At 40.5% G+C, this 18,357-nt stretch overlaps 1 protein-coding gene across 3 annotated transcripts in view; it reads right to left on the minus strand.

Moving 5' to 3' along the window:
• Window positions 1-1,075: 1,075 nt before the first annotated feature.
• RABGAP1 (RAB GTPase activating protein 1) overlaps window positions 1,076-18,357 on the minus strand; it is a 73,534-nt gene continuing 56,252 nt past the window's right edge. For all 3 annotated transcript variants that reach the window (XM_074923469.1, XM_074923470.1, XM_074923471.1), the window contains exons 16-26: window positions 17,450-17,575; window positions 16,174-16,317; window positions 14,538-14,579; window positions 14,085-14,213; window positions 9,768-9,860; window positions 8,705-8,815; window positions 5,830-5,934; window positions 5,253-5,336; window positions 4,357-4,428; window positions 3,622-3,819; window positions 1,076-2,810 (exon numbers count right to left, since the gene is read on the minus strand). In XM_074923469.1, the coding sequence (XP_074779570.1) occupies window positions 2,688-2,810; window positions 3,622-3,819; window positions 4,357-4,428; window positions 5,253-5,336; window positions 5,830-5,934; window positions 8,705-8,815; window positions 9,768-9,860; window positions 14,085-14,213; window positions 14,538-14,579; window positions 16,174-16,317; window positions 17,450-17,575 (1,227 nt within the window). In that variant the 3' untranslated portion in view covers window positions 1,076-2,687. The remainder of the gene's footprint in view (window positions 2,811-3,621; window positions 3,820-4,356; window positions 4,429-5,252; window positions 5,337-5,829; window positions 5,935-8,704; window positions 8,816-9,767; window positions 9,861-14,084; window positions 14,214-14,537; window positions 14,580-16,173; window positions 16,318-17,449; window positions 17,576-18,357) is intronic.

Raw genomic sequence — 18,357 nt, forward strand, 5'->3', positions numbered from 1 at the left:
AATTCAGAATGACTGGAAATTAGGTATAAAATGTTTCATATAAAATGCCGTGAAGCAATTGCTTTCTTGTTACGTATGTTCCATGTCCATGGAAAATGGGGAGTATACGCTGCAAGCAGTTTTGAGGTAAAGTTTACTCAGAGAACGGAAGAGATCTGAACAATAAAGCAACTTCTCCCCTCCCTTTAAGTACCTCATTTTTGGAGGAAAGTACGCTATTACACTATTTCCCAGTTCCTTTGGGGAAGACAAGTGGATGAAGTGCTTTGGGCTTGGGTTGTTTCTTCTTTTCCCCTATTTACCTCCAAACTTTCTCCAAAAGTTGTAATTACTGAGAAACTGCAGAGCTGAAGTTACCAAGGGATGCACCTCTGCAAAAGACAAAGCAGCAAAGACTATGCACAGCCTTATAATGCCGTTCTCCTAAAGTGAAAGTATGGTTAGAAAAGTGACAGCGTGATAACAGCCTCCTAGAGCAGGGCTGCTTTCGGAGTCACCTTTAGTCATTTTGGTGACAAAAATACATTTTTACTCCTTGTTATCTCTGCACAACACAGACAGCTAGGGGAGCCTGCGCTGCACCGTGACCCAATTAGTGCAGTCATCCAGTCGCACAGCTAAACCCCGCGTTCAGCTAGGACGAGAAGATCCTAGTGAAGATGACGTGAACGACACTTGACCCCACAGAATTTGTTACTGATGATGATAAGCACAGCTAGCCTACATTTATTTTGCAGATCCAAGCAGAATTTGGAGGGCCATAGAAAAAAAACAATGTTCTAAATTGGACATGTCTGAGAAGTACTGAGTCACAAGCCTCAAGCTGCACAAGGTCATTTCTGCAGTTTCTTATTTTCAAAGCAAACCCTAGGTTTTCTTATATAAAGCAGTGTTGGCAACACTTAGAATATGCAGTCTTTTTTAGCAAGGCCCTTTGCAGCACGCCTATAGTTTTGGTCTTAAGAGAAGCTTACAGATGCTACTGCTTCTACTTTAAGAAGAGAATTAGCTTTATATTGCAAAATATTTAATTAATTTCCTGTTAAAATGAAATGAAACAACAAAATAGTTATACAATTTTACTAGTTTATATTTCAATTCATAAAGTATACACACTGCAACTATGCTACCACAATGTCCACGCATCTAATATTGATGGAGTTACAGTATTTTTTTTTTTTTGGTATTAAACAATAGAGATAATGTATGCAGTTAAGGAAAAAAGCTTGGACATAGCATGTTCTATTCCGTAGTTACAGAGTACATTAGCTAGCATTAGTACAGTAAACAAGAAAAAGGTAGAAATACAAAATAAACCAAATATCTTTATATACAAACCAGTGCCTCTTATTGTTACCAGCTTATACTCACACTGCACACAAAATTTATCCACTGATGCAATAGATACTTCAGCATAACACAAACCATTATAAATTAAAAAAAATTACAAGGTGCAAAACTCCATTCTACAGCTTTCTGGTGAGAACTCAAGACAATCCAATGAGTAAGAAATCCAAGCACGTTTAGCACCTATTAGTGCAACTGCATTGAGCGTGAAAACGACCTACACAACCTCTGAACGTGTTACCAGGGAAGCGACTTGGATAGCTATAGATGCTCGCAGCTACACTCACGCAGTGATTTTTGCCTCATATATATCTCAGTTTATTGTTTCTTTGTCCCATTCATACCTATGTGCAAAACTAAATCCTGGAAGCTTTCTCAGAGCTTCACAGAAGGCCTGCTACAGCCGGGTAAAAACAAACAAAAACAAAACAAAAAACCTGACAAAAAAAAACCAAACAAAAAGACTGAATTAAATGTCAGACCATCCACATAATTAGTATTTATTAGCAGTCCTGGTGTTGGGGATTTTAACGCTGTTGATATGTGGATCAAACAATATGACACGGAAGTGAAACGGAAATTTGCCAAGAATTCTGATTATTCTTGTCTAGCACTTGGACAAGTCTCCCAGCCTCAGGTTGTGAATTTGTTTGGCAGCCCATGCCAAAAAAGCCCAGAGTTGCATAGAATTGATTAGTAACAGAAAGAAATGCCAAACACAGAGATGGATGCTGCATCTACTAAAACAAAGTGGGGTTGCTCGACAGGAATGCTGAAATCATCCCCATTCATAAAACAAAACATGTCACCTCCTACTCTCCATATCCTACCTCTGGGGACTGCTTTCTGGCACTGATGTAGTTCTTGCTAAAGTTGCCTTTTTTTTCTTGTTTCTTTTTTCCTTTTTCCTTTTTTTTTTTTTTTGTTTTTTTTTTTTTTTTTACTTTGTTAGTGACACTTTTCCTTTCAAATAAAATATTAAAAAAGGTTATAACTGTAAAAAAACCTATCATATGTAAACTTAACAATTAGGGTTTGGTAAGTTCTCGTACCTAGTCTGTGAAAAGCCTCCAGCCAGACCGCAGAATGGAGTGTTTCTCTGAAGAGCTTCAATCTAGCTACATCACCTGTTAAATATCAGTAGTATGAAGATCCCATGTCTAGCCATAAAACCTTTCTCGTGTTTCCATCCTCTTTCTCACTGACCTATTGACATCCTGACATGCTGTGTTTCTAGTTTATTTACATTCTGGTCCTCTCATGTCACAGAATTAAACATCTGGCCAAGGAAGGCAACAAAAGGTGTTGTGTTAAGAAGGTGTGTTTGACAGAACTGCTTTTCAACAAGTCTCTTTTCCTTGGACTCCAGTCACTGTTTTTATAGAGCTTATTGTTCTGTTGAACCATGTTTTCTTTGCAGCTTGTACTTCGTTCAATGCCAGACCCAAATGGTGCTCCAAATCCTGCAAATGGAAGAGTAATTTCATTAATCTGTTACGTATTCACAGCACAAGGTTATATGAGTTAAACTTAGAGAGCTCTAGGACATCTACAATCTCTTGGCCACTTTAGCAGTTAAACAAATCTGACATTAAATTGAAAAGCAGCGCAACAAGCTGATGAAGGGAAAAAAAAACCACAACACTTTGAAAAGGAAAACAAGACTTGTGTCATTGTCCCAGTGAAACATTCAGCTTTCCCCAGTACATCCAAACCCTTTAATTCTTTCCCATATGAGAAGGAGCTATTCCCACAGGAACTGGCCCTTCTACAAACTGATTTTTACCTTTCTGTGAGTGAGAAGCAGTGACATACCAGTTCTAGGCTAAAAGAACAATGTTGTCATATTTTACACAAATACCTCAAATACCTGGAGTGCTTTCCAATCATGTTTTAAGAAACACGTCTAACATTTGTCACATGTTACTTCTTCATTTAACATTGATTGTGTGATAAAGAAATGCATGATTCAGAACTCTGTCAGAGTTTGGATTTCTTCCAAGAAGTTGCAGATCAGTCAGTAAGTACTGCACTGCAGCCAGGCAGATGTCTGGAGTTGTAGAGCTGGTGAATACAGTTCATGCAATTTCAGTTATTTTGTCTGCATACACTATGTTTCAGACCCAACGTTTGGTTAAATAACCCATGCAGGAAATAGCAGGTTACAGTTTCAACGAACAGGATCCCTTCCAATCCCTCTACAACACACACATGTTTCTAGGAAGGCAGGCAGACATACCATAGAGACTACAAAAGGAACCCCCAAAGCATTACCTGTATTTTACATTCTGCTTCCACAAGCTGCAACTTGGTCTGGGCCAGCTCAAGCTCCATTTCCCTCAGCTGGTTTTTCAGCGTTTCCTTCTCCTCATCTGTGTCCTCATCTGAACCATCCTTGGCAGAACTCGCAACCTTCACACGGCCTTCTTTATTGAAGAACTCCCGGCAATGCTCACAGTCATCCACTTTTTGCTAAAGTAAATACCTGACCGTGAATGCTTGCATTCAAATGCCGGTGGTATGATCAAAGCCTTTTCCTGCCTCTGCTCTGGAAGAGCAGCACAACATGAGAGGCACCACTAATGACTTGCAAACTCAAAAACTTTTGGGGAAGCACAGCCAAGCAGGAACTCCAGCCACCCCCAGATTTAGGGGCTCTGGAAAACACTGCTGTATTTTTGGTAAAACTGTATTGCAACAGTAATGGGCTCTGTACTGCCTACATGTTACTTTATGGTAAAAGATAGAAGAGAAATCTCCAGAAAAGACGACCCCTCCGAAAAATTAACAGTTGCTATTGCCCAGCATCAACATTAGGATGTAACCAATATAGCTGACAGTTATTCATCTCTTCTCCAAGATCTCCCCCTTAAAATCTTCTTTCCAAAACTAGAAGTCACTAGGAAACTCCCAGCCACCATTTTAGGAATGAAATAAACGTGTGCTCTCTGTTACAATTTTGCTAAGAGATTTAAACATTGTAGACTAAAAATCTATCTGGTTTCTTACCCGTATTTTCTCAATTTCAGCTTTATTTGCTGTTTGTTGCTTTTCCAGTCGCTCACTCAGCTGGGAACAAATCTGACAAGGAAAATTATGTTACCAGACCATTTATAAATGTAGATTTCCTCTCAAATGAATGCTAAAGCACAAATAAATGCTAAAGCACAAATAAATGCTATAGGAATATTAATATGGATAGTCCGAGGGCACTGAGAAAGTCAGCAGAATTGGGATGCTGCATTAAGTTGTCCCACTGTACATATTCTCGTTCTCTCCCTATTCTTCTATGCCCACAGGAAAAGGTGCAGTTTCAACACAAGCAGTTTGGCCTTGCTAAAGGAGCCAGAAAAGGTCAGGAATAGCATGGCTCTTTTTGTTGCCTTTGGGATAAAAGAAGCAGGCAAGACAGCCAGAGTAATACAAAAAAAAAGTTCACTCCTTGAGACCTATGTGATGCAGACTTCAGAATGTCTGACACATGAATTTGCTCCCTTGATACCTTATGATCAGGAGCTTGAATTATGGAGCAAAATCTTTGAAAGGAAAAAGGCATCTTTTTTATTTCTTAAGTGCAGTTACCGTTTGAAGAAGGGAAGCTGGGAGAGAACACTTTTTTAGAATGAGGTGGGCCTTTGATATACAAGAGCCCATCTGAACAACGTTAGGCTGTAACCCAGGCTGTGGCGACAGATGACCTACAAATACCTACATCGGGGCAAACAGAACTGACCACCAAGCATCAGGATCTCAGCAAAACCAACCACAAGCTTCCCATTTAAGATAGCTAAAATGTTTCCTCAAATGCATGGCACAGATTACACTTATTTCCAGAAATCTCCTCAAATACCTGAGAAAGTCTTGCAATTTGATAGCAAACCACATCATCATTAAGTTGTACTTACCTGTTTGTAGTCACCAATAATAGAGCTGTTCTTTTTGATCTCTGACTCTGCCTTATCTAGTTCCCTACGACACATTTCTTTCAGCTGCAGAAAGAAAAAACCAACAAAGTAAAGGGTTTATATATTTGTACAATAAATGAATTGAAGAATAACAGGTGGTATTTCCTCCTCCTCCTTAACCTCACTGCTATACTCTGCACCAGGGAGCAACGGTCTAGCCCAGCTCCATGCAGACAAGGAAAAGCTGGACTTTGGTGGCCATCACTGTTAGAAAAACCAACTAGGTAAGAGAAGAAAGTATTAACAAGAAGTGCTGACAGCTGAAGTCCTGTACTGCCTCTCTGTGCAGCAATCGCTGGCACAGTCTGTCCCTTCGTGATTTCAAGTTAAAAATTCACTACCCTATGAAGCACCTGGCAGGAAAGTGAAGAATTCTGCTTTGCTGACGTCCTTTACACTACAGAAGAGGGACAAACATGACTTAGAACATTAAGCCCTTCCCACACTTGTCACTTTTTTTTTTTTTTATATTTTCTGTACTGCACAGAAATGTGAAAATGACAGAAACACCCCCAACCTGAGCTGACTCTTCTTCTAGGCGCCTCTTTTCTTCTTCTGCATCAATCAGCTTCTGTTTGGTCATTAGCAGTTCCTTATTCAGAGCGTCTGCCTTCTCCTCTGCCTGAAACACAAAGAGGGCAGCACGGTGCTGAAGAGAGGCTTTCTTGCTGTGCAGACGCTGCCGGGCAGCCACGGGCACAGGCTCCAGTAGGACACAGCCAAGATTGCAGTCTTTTCATTCTTGTTAATAGGGGTCTGTTCATTGTTATTAATAACAATAAAACTTTATTCTGAAAATTATTCTTCTGAAAATTACCATCTGCAATGGCAAAGCAGCAACAAATCAAAATTAACAAAGCATACCACTATACTCCATCTCTCCTCCTTGAATTCAGTGATTAGTTTTAGCAAAACTGGCGTAGGGATTGCTCCAAAGAAATCCAACAACAGAAATAAGTTTTGTTTTCTCATCCAGACTGGAAGTTGACCAATACATTTTGAAGACAACAAAAGGCACAGAACAGCTAACAATGTGCAAAACTGATAAAATACTGTAACCAGCTTAGACCCAAGTTCAACTTGCAAACATTCAACCTTGCAATGAAAACAGAATTAATGAAAAATGCCTCTAGAACATTTTAAAAAACCCCAGAACTATGACACCTACCAATGGATTGATACCATCTTTGTTATGTCACCCTGAAAATACTGCATGAAAAAAACACAGCTGCCAAAGCAAACATAAGAGTCAGACCCCTCTCTCCCTTCCTCCTTAAAGAAACGGGTTGTCCCACCAGAAACCATACCATCCTTTCTTACTTCAGCTTTTTAAGAATAAAGCTGTATTGTTGAAATATCTTGGGTTCTTTATAAACCACTAAAAACTCTCCCTGCAAAGGTAGGACACCTTTTCCTGTCCTATACACAGCAATGCAGTACTTCCCAATAGGTGTATGAATTCTACATAAAAATAGATCAATAATGATATATAAATCTTCAGAAAGCAGCTGTACCAATTCCCTTCAAAGGAAGAAAATCAAAAAGTGAATTTTAGTCCCTTAAAGTCCTGCTGATCCTTTAAAACAGATGGCAAAGGCAAAGAGAACATCTTTTCATTATACAAGGTTTTTAAGCTGTTTTAAAGTTAAAGAAAACTGGGATGTGGGAGTCCAACAACAGTAGAAAAATGAAGCCTATTTTCTGGTCTAGTGCAAAGGATATTAAGGAAATTATTTTATTTCCAAATGCTTTGCTTTGATCTTTTAGGTTGCAAGATTTCAGACGTGCCATGAAGGTGTTAGAAAAGGTGTGTTAAACAATGTCCTTTGGTACTTCTCTTGCAGGACATCTGGCTAGTAGAATGAAACTTATCATTTCAGGATCCAATTAGAAGAATTAATCAGGGTCCTAAAGTAGGATCAAACCTACCTATCTCCTCCTGGGGGATAACCCAAATGCTGCCAACATCGTTTAGCATTTTTGACGGCATGACTATTATACATCCAATGAGGTTATTTCAAAGATTTGGCTTAATTTTCTTCATCTCCTGGCTCTCCATATAAATGAATCAATGTAAAAGCATAACTGCGTCTCACACAGGCTCCAGCAGCCACAAACAACAGTTAATAGCTGATACAAAAAGCTTCTTCAGTACATTTTTTTGCTGGAGTCCATCCCCTGCGTGCAACCGCTCGGCAGGCAGCACAGCCTTCTGTGAGCTATCTTTAATGAAGTGAAAAACTCAGGTAACAGGAAGGGAACATACCACTGCGGTGTGAAAACCCTGCTTCTAGAACATGCTTCTATGATTCACAGATTTTAACACCGAAGAGCAGTTGATATAATAAACCAAACCTCATTAAGAGCAACACTCCCCCATTAGCATCAACGTTTACTATGAATATGTTTTCCAACAGCAAATTTCCAGGAGACCGTGGGAAACCTTAAATTCTCTGAAGCAGATAAGCTGAAACATTTTAAAGCTTGTCAACTCCTGCACTGTATGATTTTCAAAAGTAATCTTCCTTGGAGATTTCAGAAATGCACTTATCTTGGTACAGAACAAGAATGGCAAACATGAGCACTTGAACTCTCGCCCTATCTCCTCAAGCAGATAGGCTAAATGCGTCCTAGCCTACCATGTGTCAGTACCTTTCTGTCTCCATGTCCTGTAAAAAAAAAAAAAAAAAAGCATATCCTAATAAAATCTCCCAAGCATGAACATGTAAAAGAAGGGAACGGGACAGCAAGCTTAAAAAAAAAAAAAAATTTAAAAAATCCTGTAACAAAACAAATCCAAAGTTTCCTCCTGAGAGCTCTACTGATATGGGAAACAACCCAGGATGATGAGTTCACACAGGCAGATTTCAACAAGCCAAATGGAAACCACAATAACATTTTCAGAGGTTGCCTAAGGTGTCTGAGGATCTGATTTCACCAGACAGACTCAGACTTTCAAGTTTATTAGACACTTTGCAAAAGCCTGTCTGCTGTGAAATCTTCTTCATAAGAACACCAGCTGAAGGAAACAGAATACAGCATCCCTGTTATTACCTCTGTGACTATTCCAAGACTTAGCTCCTGCTAGACTTCCTTTTAATAGACATAGAGAAGAAAGCAACTACTGAAATACAGGCTCAGAACCTCTCCTCTCCCTCAAATTACTCTGAATGCTTTTCAGAGTAATTAGTATTTCAAGTCCCCGGTCCTGTTTCCTGTGGAGCTCTGACACAGGCCTGCGTATCATCAGTCTGCAATGAGAACATGGAGGACAGAATCCTATCCCATGCAAATAAAAAAATATTCTATGTATCTCCTCTCCAGCGTGAGGAGTAATGAGGAATTAGCCCTAGTACCCTGTCCCCACTAGGCAGCATAAAGACATGTCTTACATTGTCTAAATCTTTTCGCAGAGCAATCTTGCTGGTCACCAGTTCATGTGCAAGATCATCATTTTCTTGCTCAAGCCTCATGTTTGCTTCTTGCAGGCGCCGGTTCTCACGCTGTGGGAAAGAAAAGAAATCAAGGAAAAGGTCTTCCCAGGTGTTTGTCCATAAACACAGTGCTTAAGTGTGCAAAGACAACTCTACCTGCATGAAATTCAATGAGGACAAAACTGGCTAGCCACATTGTAAATATAAAATAAAAAAAATATTAGCCATGAGAAGAAACCACGTATAAATGAGACTGCTCAGCTATTACTTGTTGAGCTACAGAAATGTTTTTGAAGACTGCAATAGTAGGGGTATCACTCTGCCATGAATACCTTGCCAGGAGTTTCCTACAAGTACTGATTTTCTTGGCTCAAAATAGAATTTGCATGCTGGAAACAGGTGAGAGGGGAGGATTATGGGAAAATCACTCTGTTTTCTCCTTCCTGTTATAAATTCCAGCACACAGATATTAAAGAAAGTTTACATAAAACTCTTCAGCTTAAAATAGATGAATTTATGTATGTATGCGTGTGTTATCCTTACATATACACATACATAATTTTACGTTGATTTCTAATAGATTTCTATATTTCTTTCCTAATAAAATACCTATAAAATTATATACTTACCGTAATGTACATAATCTGAAATTAGGGAGAGGAGTGAAGGAAGGATTATAATCAATGGAAGTCAGAGTTATGAGCAATTAGGCATTTTCTTTCTGTTCATGGTACAATCAGCACATTACAGAGATGCTAGAAACAGGCTCTAGTGAAACAGTCGTATAAGCCCAAATACAGATTTATACTCTTCCTTTTTTCATCGTGAAGCTGGGCTCACAACCACCCCATCCTGATTAACACTGCTAATATACAGAGATTCACTTTATGTTCATGTAGCCAATTCCCCTGTTGTATCCAAACTGGTCAGAAAACAAAAACAGCTCAAAGAAAAGGGAGTCGAATTAGGAACTTCCTGCAGGTACTGTGTGTTAAATCAGACTGGAGTAGGTAAGCATTACCTCAAATCTTTCTATAGGATCCTCCTGTTGAGCTTGCTGCTCTCTCATGGTGTGATATTCCTTTTCATATTTCTTCAGCTTCTTCTGGCTAATCTAAATTAAAGCAGCCCATTAGTTCCTGCCCAGAACATCAATAAAAGAACACGATTCACAAAGGGTTTTGGTACAAGCTTTAGGCAACTCCTGACTTCTACAAAACACAGCTAATATTTTCACTCAGTTTTGGGTATCAAACCCTTAGAGATGGTCAAAAACTCTATTCCACTCAATATAGTGACAGAAGCATCCCTTCTTCTTCTCCTTCTGTGGAATATAGAAAAGTTTTTGAAAGGCATCCACAGGAGCATCCTACCTGAGTTTTCCCTGGTGCTGTGCAGCTATTTGATGCTCCAGGCACTACAGTGGCTTAGCACAGCAGCCTGCCTCGAGACCCACAAGATGTGCTTAATTTTTAACTAGCATGATGCTGAGGTTTCTGCAGCTGCTTTTTCAGCTGTAACATTTATCACCATGCAGGAGTGTTTGGTTTACTTTACATGAGACTGCAAATGCTGAAAGGGCAAGCGCAGGCTCAGCTGACATTTCTGCTCGTGTCACTCAAGCTCAGCAGCAAACAGTCCAGTCCCCGAGCTGCCGAGGTGTCTCGGCAGCACGTATGCTCTGTCCCCTGCTGCTCCGCAATTCCGGAGGCTGCAATCTGTCCTCGGCTCTGACAGACACACACCACCAGGGAAGTGACTCTCAGGTTCCCCTTCTGTGAGAGGGGAGAGAAGGATGGTGTTGAGTTCAGTGTTTTGTGCAGTGTTCAAGTCCTACAGGGACAGAGAACACAAAAGAACCCGTAACAGACCTTGACCTGCACCCTTCCTGGTGTCACCTGTCAGCTGGGCCATGTGCTACAATGGTTTAGCAACACAGACCATGCCAAGACCACTGCGAGTGTTTCACATGCAAGTCAGTGTGCACCTAAATTAAATCTCTCATATTAAAAGTTGCTGCTGAACCTTTATTATTATTTCAGCAAACCAAATCAATTAAAAAGCTATGGCTATGTTCTCCTCTTTAACAAAGTCTTGTCCGAGAAACACGTTAAACGCATTTTACATGCATAAATGACAGGCAGAATGCAAAACATGTTTAGTTTCTCTTATCTTTGGTTTTATCATTAACAACCTTACTCGAAATGAACTGTAGAAAACTGGTAGCTCGGCTCCCTCTAGTGAGAGCTGCACAGAAACATTTCACCGTACTTCAGCTGACATTTTTCTGAGATGCCAGCCCATCTACCTGGAGTCAGTCCAGCCACATCACAACTGCAGAAGTTATTCTTACTAAACCTCCAGACAAATACCCAGAGTATTAACCCTTTACTGACAACGAAACCAGTAATTTGAGTAGATTATTTCTCTGCTTTGCCCTTGCTCAAACACTGCCCAAATTATTGGGTTTCACACACCAAATCTCAAACTATGTAAAGGTCAGATCTTGAGAAGTGAGGCATCCTGCTGTGTGAGAGGGAAGGAAGGCACACCGCTGGATCTTCATCTTCTACTTTTCCAAGTGCATTAAACCAGTTTTGCCTTTAGGTACCAATAATGAGGTGATCTCGAGAAGATTTACTGTCACTGACCCTGGACACTTGGAGCCCTAGAGGGAACCGTGCCCTGGGGAAGTCCGCAAGGCCTCTGGGTTTGCATGGTGATAGAAAGCAGAAATGAACGCTGAAGTCCCACCACAGTTTTTCGGGGGCACAGGAGGCAGCAGCGACTCTGTAAACATTTGATGGCCACACCGAGGAGTGACTGTAAGTATCCAGTGTTGTCTCAAGCTGATCGTTTACTGACCTCCTTTCCAGCAGAATGCTGTTGTAATCACAATGCCTTAGCCAGGCTACTTCTCCCTTCCTATACATGATTTATTTTGACAACAGGCCCTTTTCTGCTCAAAACCACTTCCAGATACAGATCTGGAGATTTCTACTGACAGCAAAGGACTTATATTTTAGGTCAAAGAAAGCAATTCCGTGCAGCACTCCCATCAGGGGCAACACACATGGATGCGATACCGAAGCATCTGTGCAGAGCCCGGTAGCACAGTCTGGAATTTCTCTGCAACCTCCCATTTAACCCCCCCAAAACCACACAGTGCTCAAGGAAGGAGTGGACAACCTTGCCCTGTACCGCTCAGAGAAGACCGTTTGCTGTGGCTACTCCGCACAGCACTGGGAACACGGGGCATTTTGGCAGAGGGGGAAGAGGAACAAGTTGTTATTCGGAACCATGAAGGGCGAATGCACTCACTACACATGATCTTAACCCGATGCACACGCAACGTCTGATCCATGGCTGAAGTCAAATGATTTGGGAGCTAAAATAGCTTGCTTTATTCTTGATTATTGCAAAATTTCTATGCTAGTTTCATATAAGATATGCTTGAACTCTATGCAGAATACTGTTATGAATACTGCTACGACACCTGGAGCACAAGATGCCTTGAACATACCAGGGAAATTTTATACTTATGCACTGATGCTACAAAGCATTCCTCTAGTGAATTTTTAAGGAAAAACAATACTTTGAACCATACACCAGTATATTTCACTAAAAGTTAATCTGCATGAAACTGTAAAGAAAGACTCACAGCTTCCTTAAAATCCACCAGATAAATTATCAAAGTGCCATTTTAGACCTCAATCATTACATCTATAAAGAGGAATCAATAACCTCCTAACTGTAACTTTATTTGGAAATTTCACTTTAAGGGCTTACTCCAAAGTGCCCATATAAAGCTTTGTTACAACATTTACTGATTAGAGAAGCAATTGACTTTCAGCTGTGAAGTAATGCAATATTTGCTATATATAACCAAAGTCTTAATGTCAAAGGCTGGAACTTTCATTTCATATAGCTATATTTAAGAAATAGGGCTTAGTGGTCAATTGAAATATAAAAAAACCCCACAATCAAGCAAAAAACCCTTCCACTTTAGTAGTTCACATACAGGAGACCTCACAGAACTCTCTGAATAAATTCTATTAAGAAAACAGGAATTACTGACATTAATTAATTTCTGGGACAGCATCTCCCCAGTCTACAATACACACTGAGCTCTAGTTTCTACGTTTCTGTTCTGTTCCACAGAAGGCTCCTATAAGGACCAGAGATGACATTTTACTGTGATAGGTGGTTTCTGTTGTAAGTCAGAAGTCTAATTATCATCAGTGTTTCCTAAACATTGGCTGTATGAACGGTTGAATCAGTGATTTGTTGAAGTCAGACAGCTGTGATGACCACATTAAAAGACAGTCTAGATTAGCTTGCAGAAAGCAGTAGGTACTTAGAAAAGATTAATGTTCAGGAACACCTGCACACCCAACACCGTACGGTTTGTCAGGGCTCTGCTTCCAACCAGTGTCTTTGCGCTTGTTTCCAGTACCCAGATGACAAGCCAAGAAGGAAGCCAATAGTGTAAACCTCCCACATGGGCTGCTCATGAAAAACAATGCTTTTTTTGCATTATTAAAAAACTTCAGCAAACTGTGGCAGCTCTAGACAACTCAGCCAGCACTCGGTTTAACTTCATATGAAGCAGACCCACTTTAGACTGCAAAGATTGCAGCAGATTAACCTGTTAGTGTCAGCTAGCTGGAGTACAAGTGAAATAGTCTTGAACAGGATATTAACTTAAAACACTTTTGACAAAAGGGGCGTATATCCCTCACCATAAATCAATGACAAACCCAAACCTCACACAGGGAATACATAAACCTCAAGGTCATTTTCCCTAGCTTGACTTGCAAGAGATTTTAAATTCCAAATCATATTCCATCATGTCTGTAGAAGACCCATAAATCTATCAAGGCATTTTTAATGAGCTCCCTATTGCAGTACATATCCACCACATGCACCCACAATTAAAACCAGCCATTTTCTGTCTGAAAGATTACATTCTGTTTCCTCGTTATTGTCTCTGTTTTAAATGAAACCTTCCCACTACCTCTCGATGAAAGACACTACCCTGTTTGCACCTACTACCAGAGAAAGTCTGCAATTATTTGTGCCATCAGTCATTTAAGGTTGTTTTTGGGTTTTGAAGTACTCTGATTTTAAGTAGCACTCAATATTGCTTGCTGAAAACCACTCTTTCTTTTGAGTTCTCCAGGTGGGCCCACAGCACTCTGAGAATCTTGGAGCTTTACTGCGTTTCACCCTAAAGCATCTGCAATGTATTTGCAGTTGGACAAGTGAGTTGCAGCATTACATATGGAAACGGAAATGGTACCCTTTAAAGATACACTTGCAGTTACCACATCTTTACCTTCATATTACATGCTAATTCCATCAGCTTCTTTGCATTTTCTTCTGAACGGTATCTCTTGGGCAGCTGTACACGGAAGAATTTTAAAGCCCCTTCAAAGTCAGTCAGTAACAAATCATCCTTGGTCGTCTGGAGACAAGGAAAGAAAAAACAGTAAGTGCAAAGCTGGCTTTGTACAATTACTGAATTCCCAGAGACTATAAAGCAACAACAGTTTTGTAAAGCTCCAAGAACATCACTACTTTTTGACTTTCTGCAAATAATGTTTGTTTCCGTTTCTGCAGCCCTCTATTTCCCCACCACCCCACCCCCAAAAGCGCTGTGCTGCGCAGGGCACACCAGGCAACAGCACGTGTAATACAGAAAGTTGTTATAATATTTCTGTAACAGACATCTAATTTTTCATATGCTGCCTAATGATGCATAAAACACAACGTAAGGCTGTATACTCACTTTTAATAATCCCAGTGCAACATTAAAGATAACACTTATTCCCTGGAGAGAAAAATAATGACAAAATAAATTAATTTCTAAGTATTTACAAGCCTGGATATTAATTTATTTGGTGTGGTTTGCTGTTTGTCTAGTTTCTGTGAAAAGGAGAACTAGGATACAAGTGTAATCAAGTGCTATATTACATCAGAGGCCCAGATAATGACTTTGCAAACAATTAGGAAAGTATCTTTACTGAATAGCCATTACAGATAGCAAAACCATGTTTCAACACAGGTTTTACTATCTCCCTGGTAGTTTGAAACTCTGAAATGATGAAGGCACTGTTGTGTACTTTAATTTGTTTTTTAACGACTAGTTGGTTGGCTCAAAATAATTTAATTTTCCTGTAGCAACTTCTGAAAACCCTGGATTCAAATGCAGCAATATACATCAATATATTAAGTTTTGGTACTAAAAACCTGAGATAATTCGTGTAATGAAAAAGAAAGTGACTCACTTTAGGACAGAGTCCCACATCATTGATTTTGCCACTACTCCTTAGAAGTGTTTTATTTATATTGTCCAATTAAATACTAACGGTTCCTATAGTCAGTAGTAGCATACACCTTAAAGGGTACCTTTGATAATCAAGACACATTGCTCATATCATTTCAAGATTCTGTCTTTCTTTTTCTACCTAAATTATTCTTTCACTTTTACTTTAAAATGATAAAAAACCCTTAAAACTTCACTAAGATGACATTTACTATTTATGAATTGAAAATGTGTTTCTAAACAAATAGAACTGATTTTCTCCATACCATCTGTTGCTTTCTGTTACATTGGCACATGAACAAAGCAAGCAGCAGACAGATACAGAGAAAGGGTAAAAACATTGACCAGCAGGTTTATGAATACTGAAACCCTTCAGGAAAGGGAATGCAGACACACTGCCACTTCACAGTAACAACCGCAGATCCAGTGAAGAATGGATGTATAAGGTTAAACAGAAAGTAAAAAAGACAAATTGTTAAATAACTCAAGGATGCTTCAGTATAAAATGTCATTTGTTCACTCACGTTAATAAGCTCTGACTCAAATTACACTACTCCCCAGCATAGCACCAAATAAACTGTTCCAAACGTGATTACAAACTAAATCTCAATGTCAATAATTTTGCTCTCTAAATATATGCTGTGAAGTATAAAGAGACTTCGAGTTCCCAAGAGAAAGAGCTCCAAGCTTGCTGGATTACCAGCATGAGAGTTAGCCGGGTGGTTTTATATGCAATGGCCTCCATACAACAATATTCTTGGGATGAAATAAGTTCTCATTGCATACAATATTATTTAACAACAGAGGAATCCACGTATTTGTAAATTAACTCTTATCCCATAAGCACTGTATGGAGTCTCACATAGGTTCAACAGAGTTAAGAAACAGGAGATTATAATCTTTTACATAGATATTGACTCCTAATTTGTATCTTTAAAATGCTGAGAACTCTTTCATTGCAGAAACATAACACTTCTACATAAAAATAATTATCACATGCCTAGCTCTGAAAGAACAGATAGTAACAAGGACATGAATCAAGATAGTGAGAAACTGTCAAAAGTTGCTAACAGTCCAAGTCCCCAGTTATAACACATACCTCACATAAGAGTAAGTCAATAATATGGAAGACCATGTAGAGAGGGAATTTTGCAGTGAACAGGGTAAGGAACCACTGGGAAGCATACATGTGTGCTTCGAGGCTAATGTCCAGGAAGTGGTTATACAGATCAGGAATGTATTCCTAATAAAAAAAACACATAAACACCGAAAGTTAATTTATACTATTTTGGAACTGTAGCTGAAATCCCAAAGTAACAGAAGTAAGTAGGGTAGAGTGACAAGGAGGGCAGCAAGGCAGGCTTCTGTAGGCACCCATGCCTGACGAGACAGCTGCCTGACGGGCCAAAGGACTGCCTAAGGATGCCGAAGGCTTGTCCCGGTGTGGATGCTCAGGAAGACACGATGTCACATGCCCAGTGAAACCAATCTCCCAGCCCTCACCTCAGCAGAAAACCCAGCCAGTGGGTGTGCTGACACTGCAGAACCACTCTGGGGGAGCCTGCAGTGCCACTGCTCTGCCAGGCCAGAGAGCCACCCCAGGTGGTCACACTGGCTGCTTTAAGACTCACTGCACATGCCCAGCCGCACACAACATTCTCTATCCCTAAAACACCTCCAATATGCATAGTCCTCACTTCACAGAATGGGTTGAAAGGGACCTTAAACCCCACCCAGTCCCACCCGCTGCCATGGGCAGGGACACCTTTCACTAGCCCAGGTTGCCCAAAGCCTCATACAAATTCACCTTGAGCCCTTCCAGGGAGGGGGCAGCCACAGCTTCTCTGGGCAGCCTGTGCCAGGGCCTCACCCCCCTCACAGGGAAGAATTTCTGCCTTAGATCTGATCTAAATCTGCCCTCTGTCGGTTTAAAACCGTCACCCCTTGTCCTACCCCTACCCCCCTGATCCAGAGTCCCTCCCCCCTTTCCCGCAGCCCCTTTCAGCCCTGGGGGGCCGCTCTAAGGTCTCCCCGGAGCCTTCTCTTCCCCAGCTGAACCCCCCAACTCTCTCAGCCTGTCCTCACAGGGGGGGCTCCAGCCCCCCCAGCATCTCCGTGGCCTCCTCTGCCCCTGCTGGAGCAGGTCCGTGTCCTTCTGCTGTTGGTGCCCCAGAGCTGGACCCAGCCCTGCAGGGGGGGCTCAGAGCGGAGCAGATGGGGAGAATCCCCTCCCTCGACTCCCGCCCACACTGCTCTGGGTGCAGCCCAGGATACTTCATCCTTAGAAAGAGGTCACACTGTTCGTGTGTAAGATAAACTGCTAGTTTTGGATTGCAGCTCTGATCCATTCACTTCACGCCAGTTTGAACACCTACCTGCATGAGGCGCTCCAGCTGATAGAATTTGCAGTGCAAATCTTCAAAGTTTTGTTTGAAAAGTTCCCTGAGTCCATAATCAAACATGATTTTGACCAGAACACTGAAAGCTTGCTCCTCAGGCATCTGTGAGAGAGGAAAGTATTTATCACAGACCATTTAAATACCTTTCACACTAGCTCCATGTGCCCTTACCTTCCATCCCCTCCCTCTTACAGAAGGGTTAAATTGGCCCTACCTTTTAATCTGGCCCTGTCCAGTTTAAAAGTAAACAAGAATATTAACACATAAAATGGCATTTAATTCTTATTCTGTGGAATAAACCACTTCTCAATTAGCCGACTAAAAATGTATCTTTCAGACATTGAGACCAAAGCAGCTTCTTGGCGTCCTTGTTCCAAATCATGTCAGAATTGGGCTCTCCTAGATTTTGAACAGCCAAACCTTTTGTCACCTAAGACAGTAGCAGTGTTACTAGAGGATATTAAACAGGATCCTTCCCTTATCGTTAACAACATATTTACCTTTTTAAATCATTACATTGATGTTTATTTATTAGATGGCATAAGTAAGAGACATCAGTAACTGCTAAGAAAAGTTCCACATACCACAACTCAGCATTGCTTTGGGAAAGTTTAATAACCCTTCCCTGTCAAAAACTGAAGAAACACTCATCAAAGCTCATGAGTGTTTAGACATTTTTCCCTGACATCAAAATTCAGTCTTCACATTTCCATAGTAAAGTCTGACTTCAGGTCAATCACTTATTTCTGTAAAGGATGGAACAACCATCTCAAGTATTCTATTATTAATCTGCAGATGGAGTTTGTTAAAACTGAAAACTTTGCTGAGACATTCCAAACTGGTAGTGAAGGACTCGCAGAAACTTAATTTCCTTTTCTGCAACA

The sequence above is a fragment of the Athene noctua genome, chromosome 20 (genome assembly GCF_965140245.1).
Source record: "Athene noctua chromosome 20, bAthNoc1.hap1.1, whole genome shotgun sequence".
Lineage (NCBI taxonomy): Eukaryota > Metazoa > Chordata > Aves > Strigiformes > Strigidae > Athene > Athene noctua.